The 9,703-nt window shown below is 36.8% G+C and overlaps 1 protein-coding gene and 1 long non-coding RNA gene across 4 annotated transcripts; both read left to right on the plus strand.

The window, feature by feature from the left end:
• Positions 1-2,953: 2,953 nt before the first annotated feature.
• LOC103453684 (IQ domain-containing protein IQM1-like) lies at positions 2,954-5,550 on the plus strand. Of its 2 annotated transcripts, XM_029107525.2 has the most exons (8): positions 2,954-3,442; positions 3,527-3,641; positions 3,853-3,918; positions 4,122-4,210; positions 4,296-4,383; positions 4,700-4,930; positions 5,060-5,161; positions 5,308-5,475. In XM_029107525.2, the coding sequence occupies exons 1-8, from the start codon at positions 3,048-3,050 to the stop codon at positions 5,365-5,367; spliced, it is 1,146 nt and encodes a 381-aa protein (XP_028963358.1). In that variant the 5' UTR covers positions 2,954-3,047; the 3' UTR covers positions 5,368-5,475. The 2 variants fall into 2 exon arrangements, with proteins under 2 accessions (XP_028963358.1, XP_070661112.1); XM_070805011.1 differs by lacking the exon at positions 3,853-3,918 and having other exon boundaries at positions 5,308-5,550.
• A 772-nt stretch (positions 5,551-6,322) lies between these two features.
• On the plus strand, positions 6,323-7,390 carry LOC103424175 (uncharacterized). Of its 2 annotated transcripts, XR_011571158.1 has the most exons (5): positions 6,323-6,518; positions 6,629-6,727; positions 6,835-6,937; positions 7,056-7,140; positions 7,284-7,390. It is a non-coding gene; the product is annotated as an uncharacterized lncRNA (long non-coding RNA). The 2 variants fall into 2 exon arrangements; XR_011571159.1 differs by lacking the exon at positions 7,056-7,140.
• The last annotated feature ends 2,313 nt before the right edge of the window (positions 7,391-9,703 follow it).

The raw sequence follows: 9,703 nt of genomic DNA on the forward strand, positions 1-9,703 counted from the left end.
ACAAAGGAAATGGAAGTACCTGAGAGAGAGTCCTTGAGCTCTGGTTTTGGTTCTGCCATTGGAGTTCCTCTGAGAATTTTTGTGGGTCTCAATTTCTTGATTTATTTTGATGTTTGGTTAATTTCTACATTTGCACAAGAGGCGGTGTCTGCGTCTTGGCTGTTAAATTTAGGGCCGACATATGGTGGGGCCGTGTGATGATTTTCGACGGTGCTGATGCAACTGCACGCAGAACTAGGATGGGACGTGCAAAAATGTGATCTTATTTTTTTGGTCAATGCAGAAGGCGTGATCATAGCTTATGATCTGAGCTATTTTGTTGTTGGATTTGGAACTCGAGGCCTTGGATTTACTGTTGGCCCATGACTACCCATATGCCGATAGTGAGCCCAATGAAGCTAAAGTCCCAAATTTCTACGCTCCTTTTCTTTTTCCTACTTTGCACTCATTTTAGTAGGGGTGGGTTGGATTGGGTCTGTTTTTTGGGCCAAAACCGAAACCAAACTGACCTAGTCGGTTGAGCCAAAATTGCAAATCAAAACCGATCAAGTCGGAGATAAAACTGATCATGTCGGTTAACCGACAATGACGAGTTGGTTTGGGTCAGTTTTCAATTTGTGGATGAAGCGGAGTGGGAGAGAGAGCTATCATATATATGGAGAGATTCATGATGGTGGCGGAGGAAGGAAGCATGGAGGACATGGTTGGGAGGCTGTTGTGCTAGGTTTGAGAACTAAGTCTGAAAGTGAGAGAAAAGAGGCCACGAGAACAAACAGCTAAAAAGTGATATCCATTAAACACCCAAAATGGGGCCACAAAGACAAACAGCTAAAAAACAAGAAAAGTAAAGAAAAGGTGATATCGATGCAAACTAGGCAACATAAAAGTCATCCTAGACATATAGACAAAACACCACCGTCACCATTAAGGTCTCTATTCTGTTTAAAACAAATGGGTTTTTGAACATTAGTCCTTGCAAAAGATTAAAATTTTAAAAAAAACCTGGTGCTAGATTAAATATTCAATTTAATCCCTTGAGTGTACTTTTATCCAAATTTACATTCAATTTTTGTTATTTAATGTGTATTTTTATTTAATCTCTCCATATTAAATTTTAATTTTATTAATATGCTCATATTTAGTTTTTTTTTTAATTAGAAATGAATGTAAATGAGAAAATATTAAAAGAAATTTGTGATACAAAAATATATAAATACATAAGCGTATAGAAATGATTGTGCCAAAATATATAAAATTGACTTTTTGTACTGACATGATTGTACGGAAATATATTATAATGAACCTAAATGTATGTACTGAAATGTATTATATTGAATTAATGTACCTAAATGTTAATATTGAAATGTATGTACCAAAATGTACGTACCCAAAATATACATACCTAAATGTCAATACCAAAAATATATGTACCTAAATATTAGTACCAAAATGTATGTACCTAAATGTATTTACTGAAATATAATAATTGAATTAATGTACCTAAAAGTCAATACTCAAATATGTGTACCAAAGTGTATGTAACAAAATACATTATATTGACCAAAATGCATTATATTGAATCAATGTAACTACATATTTGTAATGATGGATATACCAAAATATTCAAATGTATTAATGTACCTAAATGAAGAACATACAAAATTGTTATCGGAATATATATTATAAAAAAAATTAGTTGCCTAAATGTAGACATTAAAATATATTATGATGAATGAAATAAAAATTAAATTTAAATGTTACTAATACATTAAAATAAAAATTAGAAGATAAAATAAAACATCAAAATACAACTAATAAATGATATGATTAAATGTGCTAGGGACTAAAATTGGATTTTAATCTTACATATGGTTATAGTCTAAAACTCATCTTTTTTAAGGAGTAAAATGAAGTTTTCTATTAAAACAAATAAAAGCAAACACACGGTAAGAAAAGAAAAATTAAAACAGGAAATGGTCAAGTAACCTTGTCGCTAAAGCTTAAACTTTCGGTATAGAAATTCCATGAACAATACAATATAACTTTGAACTAGAATTTGTGTAGGAGAAGGTAAGAAAATGGTTAGGATTAGAATTAAGATTCGGTAGGTCAAACTTCAATGCTTCTAGTGTAATTTAAATTATAAAAATGAAATTTCCAGTAAATCTTTGCGGAAATTACTAAAGACTAGGTCAACAGATTGATAAAGTGTGACATCATTTCCCAAATGTTTGTTAGAGGGAATGAGGGCAGTTGCAAAACGTGTCGAAAGGTTTCCAGTTTCCATGTTTTATAACCTTAATCACTTTTCAACAACGACATAGAAATTTGTTGAAAGCCATGTTAGTAGGGTCCAAGGAAACTTTGTAATTAATCATTTGTAGTGTCATTTTATCACAGTGATGAAGAGAAATGTTTCCCTTGCACTACGGCATGGGTACAAACTCCATCGGTTTTCTATTATAACATCTAATCTAAAAAATCTATCATTTAACTCAAAAAAAAAAAAAAAAATTGTCTCGTGAAAAATGTGAAGGAGAAAAGGAATTAAGATTTGGCTTCTGGGTTTATTTTTATATATGATTATACCCCCACAATTTTCTAAATTTCAAAGGAAACTACAATTAAATAAGTTGTGTCTTTTATAATTTGTAGAAAGTTTATCCTTGTTTTCTTGGACTTTGGATTAACGTTTTGCTCTTTATCTTGTATTAAAAGCAATGACGTGAATGACTACATTCTTGACTAGTACGCTAGGGGTTATTTCTTTGCATAGTTGCCTGACTTTCTCTTTCACACACAGATACACATAAAATTTTCGTAACATTTCGTTGCAATGAAAGAAAACTTACCTGGTAAATGTCTTAGTAAATACTAACCGGTGAGTGATTAAGCACTCTTATATAGTTATACATATATGTAACCTTTTAACCCTTCACGTTTAAACCTCTCTTGGTGTTTTCTCTTTCGATTCAAGCAACTGTTTAACGGGGCCAATTAAATTTCGAACACTGCTGTATGTTCAGGAATCAATTTATAAGGTCAACATGATTTTTGGTTTGACAGAAATTATACAAATGGGCTCGCAGACATCCACCAATTTGAATTCCAAGAGGGCAACGCCTAGAACAATTAGCTTCAAGAAAACTGATTTAAGCAAAACTGGAATATCTGATGGGATGGAAAAAGTGCTTTTTGAAGAATCTATAAGCAGCAAGAAAAGGAAACTAGGTGATCAGCTAAATATTGGGACAAATGTTTCAAGGAAAACTGCAGAGGGAAAAACTGAAATTTTCATTGAAAAGTTAAAGCCAGAAGATTGGGTTTCTCCACGGTCTCCAATTGAGCTTGATGCAGCTGCAAGCAAGGTGCAGAAAGTTTACAAGAGTTACAGGACTAGACGAAACCTTGCAGATTGCGCTGTTGTTGTTGAGGAGCTATGGTTTGTGCAGCTTCATGTCCAATTTTATTGCATAATGCGTAAAAATATATTTGTGCTTATTTGATCGTCTTTTAATTGTTATAGGTGGCAGGCATTGGACTTTGCTGCTCTTAGCAGGAGCTCCGTGTCGTTTTTTGAATCTGTTAAATCAGAAACTGCAGTTTCAAGATGGGCAAGGGCTAGGACTAGGGCTGCCAAGGTGATCTCTTCCTACACATTTCGCTTGCGGTGAAAGTTACTGAGCTTTTAGAAAATTTTAGACATTAGCATTTTGAATAATATTCATTTTAGTATTAGATATAATATTCTTATATGTCGATCTTGTAAGAATGCTATGTTAAACTGTTAATATGTTATACTCATTATGTTTGATGAAGAAGCATATATATATGGTTGATCAATGAACGTAGGTTGGGAAGGGTTTGTCCATGGACGAGAAGACTCCGAAATTAGCTCTAATACATTGGCTTGAGGCTGTAAGCTCACATTAAGATTAATTTTACCGAGTATTTAGCTAATTTTTTTCGATTTTAACACAGTTAAATTAAGTGTACAAATGAATTGAGTCAAGTTGACAACATAATTAGGAATTCCTATTTTTATTTCTTAGTAACGTTTCACATGCAGTACCAAATATTATAAAAATGAAGGATCCTTATCTTCTGCTTGTGCTGTACAGATTGATCCTCGCCATCGGTATGGACAAAATCTGCACTTGTACCATGATGTTTGGTTTAATAGTGGGAGCTTTCAGCCTTTCTTCTACTGGTAAAATTCCTCCAGAACCCAAGTTTTCTGATTTAACATTTTTTAGGATTCCTTCGCAATTTTTGATGCTCTGTCCGGAACGAAGGTTGGATGTTGGTGATGGTAAAGAAGTAAACCTTGACAAGTGCCCAAGAACTGATCTGCAGTCTCAATGCATCAAATACCTTGGACCAGTGAGTATCAATACATTTAATCGCTCTTCCCAGATACTGGGAACATGTGTCGCATTGCCTAGTCTTTAATATGCCATCAATTTAAAAAAATGAAATTAACGCCAATATGCCATAAAAAAGTGACGATATCATTGCTGCCAACAAAACTTATTAATGTATCGATATATTTTTGACAATATCCATACATGCCTAAAGAACAACCTTCCTGCAGAAAGATCTCCATAGCAGGCCATCTGATCTATATTTAAGTTTCAATTTTTTTTTCTAAATTGATCTTGATTAATGATGTTCTGTTCTCCGTATATTGCTCTCACAGAAAGAGAGGGAAGCTTATGAAGTGATTGTGGAGAGTAGGAAGCTTGTGTACAGACAAAGTGGGAAACTTGTGAATACTCGTGAGGGTTCTAAGTGGATCTTTGTCCTCAGCACATCAAGGAATCTGTATGTTGGGGAGAAGAAGAAAGGCTTTTTCCAGCACTCTACTTTTCTTGCTGGAGGGGCCACCATTGCAGCAGGGAGAATTGTAGCCTCTAATGGGCTTCCTGAGGTTAATTACTTGCTTAATTGCTAATGAATTATTTCCTTAAACACACACAATATATATAACATTACAAATTACATAATTATTTTTTTCCTCATAATTTATGAACCTTAATTTGATCTTCATAATGTTCAGGCTGTATGGCCTTACAGCGGTCATTACTGCCCGACAAAAGAGAATTTTATGGAATTCATCAGCTTTTTAGAGGAGCATCAGGTGGACTTGGCTGATGTCAAAGTAAATTATTCTTAAGCCTGAACCCTGATCTCATATCATATGTATCTCATATAGAGGCCTAAACTTGGTGTTTAAGCTGCTAATTAAGAGGGAATTTTCGTACTACTCTCATTAAGCGTATTTCTTTTTCTAATTGTTCTATGCAGACATACCCTATCGATGATGATGTTCCACCATCATATGCTATACCAAGAATGATCATGTGAAGTCAAAGTCTATATCAAGCACCCTTGAAGATATCCCCATCTGCTAATGTGTTTTACATTATTAGTGTATATACTCAAATGTTTAAGTTAGCTAAGTTCCTATATATATTTGACATGTAATCTGTATATCTCACATATTCCACTATCGTATTACCACCCTAAGCCTAAAGCCTATAGATTATAGTTTTCCCTTTTGACATTAAATTCAATCAAATATAAATAATTCATCTCTTTCTGTAATTGTTATTCTGACCTGGATCATAAGTCATATCATTACATAAATTTGATTAATCCCCATGGTTTCGGGTGTGGCTATTGATGCCAGTAGCCACCGAGGATAGACCATGAATTGACATGCGCAAACCTTAAAGCACACAATCTCGAACTCACAAGTAAGGTTGAGAGAGACACCTCAAAGATTGTTGGTTAAATTAATACACACACACAATATGTACAACGCAGATATATTGACGCATCGCGATATGTGACAACAACACTAACCCTTAAATACTCACTTTGAAATTCACAAGCGCTAACCCTAAAAGATGCACTTTGGAACAAGTAAAGTTGAGAGAAACTTCAAAGTTGTTGATTAATGTGATATTTGGTAAAATGATAAAATGCTTATATATTGAAGCATCATGACATGTGAAAAGATACGCTTATTAACACAATATAAAAATTAAAGTTGAGATAAACTTCAAAATTTTATTTAATAATATGAAAAATAACCCGAAAAGAAAATTTAAAGCCACTTTATAACAAAAAAATCTACTAGAATTAACTGAAAAGAATATTACATTATACCATAAATGTACTGTAATTAACTGAAAGCTGTAAAAGTATCAATATTTTATTACAACAGAATATCCCGGAAGGACCACACCCTAGTGGTCATCAGACCCTCTACAACAATGCATGCATAAGTTCAGAGCATAAGTAAAGTGGTGCAAACCAGGGGCGGATCCACAGTGGGGTCATTGGGGTCACACGACCCCTTGGAAGCCATGGAAATAACCTTGGAGCTGCTGGTGCGACCTCTTGGAGCTGCCGGTGCGACCTCTTGGAGCTGCACACCACGTGATCGACGAAATGTCTGAAAGAAGAGGAAAGAGTTCGCCTGCCTTCACCGCGCTCTCCGTGCTCTTCGGGTTTGTCTTCTCACCTTATATCTCCTTCATTTGTGTTTTTATGTTCTTCATTTTTCGTTTCTGTATTTGATTGTCGATTTAGTCATCGTTTTGATCATTCATGTATGCAGATAAAGAAAGTGAAGCTGATTTGGGAGTGAGGCCTCGGCAGAAGGATGACCTTCATGCGACAAGGAAATCACACAGTTCATGCAATTCCGAAAAAATATGTATGTTTAGTATGAGGTGTTCCAATAATTATAACGAATCAAACAAGTAGCTTTGTTCTTGTTAAATTTTACTTCAGTCAACTAAGAATGTTTCTGTATTTTCTTAGCAGGTAGAGATGTGCACGCCGAAGGTCTGTAATGGTAATTGCGCATCGTCATTTCATCCGCCCCTGTGCAGCAGTGCGCAATGGAAGAGAAATCCTTTTTCAGGTAAATTTGACAGTTTCCATATAATACTAAGATATGTACAACAACTTGTCGGAGCCATTTTATACATAAAATATATAGTTGAAGTGATTAACAAGACCCGATGAAATTGGCGGTTTAGGTGTCTTCTTCTTCAGGGGTCTGACTTCTCCAAAATAATTTCATGGCAAGCAGCTAGCTTTCAGCATAGAACCTGCTATAAACACGTTTGTATAAGATTACATTGATGCTGATTAGTTGTGGTATTTTTGGTATCATACTGTTCGTACTTGCAAAGTTTGCATTTTTTTTCAATTTGAGATCTAAGATTACATTGATGCTGATTAGTTGTGGTATTTTTGGTTGTCAGGGAAAGTGAAGGCACCTTTCAGTATGGTAACTATCGGCGAGAGGCTGATCACGCTATCTTACCAAGACCCGATGAAATGACGATATGCATGCCGTTTCTGTTCAAAACACACCGGATGCACTCTTCCACTTCATCCATCCAGCTTGTATTCTATGGATGAGATCTCCATCAAATTCTCCGTTCTTTTGCAAGATAGATCCTAGGTAGCGAAAACGGTCGCTCTTTGGTATTTCCTAATCTCCGATCCTCACCCCTAACTCATTTTGGCCTCCGTTTGCACTGAACTTGCACTCCATATATTCTGTCTTTGATCGGCTTAGGCAAAGACCTTTAGATTCCAACACTTATCTCCAAAGGTTAAGCTTCGCGTTTACCCCTTCCTGCGTTTCATCTATCAACACTATATCGTTTGCGAAAAACATACACCAAAGAATATCATCTTAAATATTAAGTTTGTGATTTTCGCTAGATTGCTCCGGTCATTAATGTGGATAAGTATGTAAATGGATAGAGACAGGAAGCAAACACAAGATGTACGTGGTTCACCCAGATTGGCTACGTCCACGGAGTAAAGGAGTTCTCATTAATTGTGAAGGGTTTACACAGTACATAGGTTCAAGCTCTCATTTAGTGAGTACAAGTGAATGATTTAATACAAATGACATTAGGAAATATTATGGGAGAATGATCTCGTAATCACGAAACTTTTAAGTACCGAAGTGTGGTATCGTCTTCACTTGCCTTATCTGTCTCATAGGTAGATGTGGCATCTTCTTTGGAAGTACTCTTCCTCCCTCCAGGGGTGGTATCTTTAACTGGTGGAGATGCACAAGGTAATGTATCAATTTCACTTGACGCTTACTTGTAGTTTCAGGCTTGGTCAAGCGCGATACAAACCATGTAGTAAGAGTCTCCCAAGTCACCGAGTTAGGGGATCTGCTGAAAGAGGTGATAGACAAGGTAAGCAATCAGAGCTCCAAGCAGTCAGTCCCAGATCAGAAGTTTGATTTCGAGTTCTGGCTGATTGTTATCCTTCTCCTTATCTTGCAGGCAGCATGAAGGATAAAGAGAAGAAAATGAGAAAATGTGATATGAAATACTTTTGCTTTTGAAGAAGTAACTTTCCATAGGCTTATTCTTGAACTGGGCTGGGGGGTTTTCTGGTTTCCGCCAGAGTATAAGGCCGACTGAAGAATTTGAGGGTCAAAACAAGTCCATCAAATCTAGAGTACGTTCGACCCTGCTGATATGAGATACTTTTGCTGTTGACAAAGTAGTGGATGTATCGACACGTGTTCTGTTGCGCTTGTCTCCACATGCTTCCTTGTATCCTTCTCACTTGCCCTATTTGTTCCTTAGGCAGATGTGGTATCTTCTCGGGAAGCATAAGATGTTGAAGATGAGTACTCGAGAGCAATGCCAGGTAAGTAATCAGGTAAGGGGTTACAGGCAGTCAGTTCTGGACTGGAAGCTTGATTCCAAGTGCTGACTGATTGCTCTCTTTCTCATTGTCTTGCAGGTAAGAACAAGGCCAAAGGAAAAGACAGGGAAAAAGCATGATATGTGATACTCTTGCTTTTAACCCTGATGATATGAGATATTCTTGCTCTGGTGTAGCTTGTTTGCAGAGGTATTATCCGGGGGAAAGAAAGCTGAGTATTTCGAGAGGCTTCGTTGGGAGTGCCCTGTCAGATATGAGGAAGGGTTGAGCATTTTTGTAGGTCTGCCTGTCCGTTGAGGATGGAGGTCGACATATATAGGAGTCTCCCTAACAACAAGGAGTAATGCTATTCCTTTAGCCTGCTTGGTCATAGCACGGTAGTGGGAGCTGCCAGCTTCACGTGTTTTAACTCTGTCAGAGCACTTTGAAAAAGTGGTCTGTGGTATCTGGAAAGCTGATGTTACGTGTGAAGATTACAGACAAGCTTTATCCAAGAAGATCTGGCTCTTGAAGTGGAGAAAGCAGTGTGAGGATTACAGACAAGCTTTATCTAAGGGGCTCTCGAAGTTGAGAAAGCGGTGCCTCTTCGGTTTTCGAACAAGCAATCCTGTCGGGGATCTGTCTCTCGAGATTCAGAGAACGATGCCTCTTTGATGTTTGAGAAAGTAATCCTGCTAGGAGTCTGGCTCTCGAGATTAGGAGAGCGGTGTCTCGTCGCTTTTTGAGAAAGTAATCATGTTGGGAGTCTGGCTCTTGAGATTCGAAGGGCGGTGCCTCTTCGATCTTGAAGCAAGCAATCTTGTTGGGAGTGTTTTCTCGAATGTGAGTAAATGTTAGGCCTGTTTGCTAGTCTACCTTGCCACGGAGTACAGAGGTTGACACACAGGGACTTTCCAATTATCCAGCAGTGGTCCTGTTCCTTTACCATTGTGGGTAATAATATGGTAGCTAGACCTTCAAAATTTATGTGTCTAAACTT

Source organism: Malus domestica, chromosome 09 (assembly GCF_042453785.1).
Source record: "Malus domestica chromosome 09, GDT2T_hap1".
Lineage (NCBI taxonomy): Eukaryota > Viridiplantae > Streptophyta > Magnoliopsida > Rosales > Rosaceae > Malus > Malus domestica.

Bases quoted from the DNA above. Each gene is read 5' to 3' on its own strand.
- LOC103453684 (XM_029107525.2), top strand. From the start codon at position 3,048: ATGATTTTTGGTTTGACAGAAATTATACAAATGGGCTCGCAGACATCC. The intron at 3,443-3,526 runs GTTTGTGCAGCT...TAATTGTTATAG, and splicing joins GTTGTTGTTGAGGAGCTATG to GTGGCAGGCATTGGACTTTG. The intron at 4,211-4,295 runs GTAAAATTCCTC...TCCGGAACGAAG, and splicing joins TTTCAGCCTTTCTTCTACTG to GTTGGATGTTGGTGATGGTA.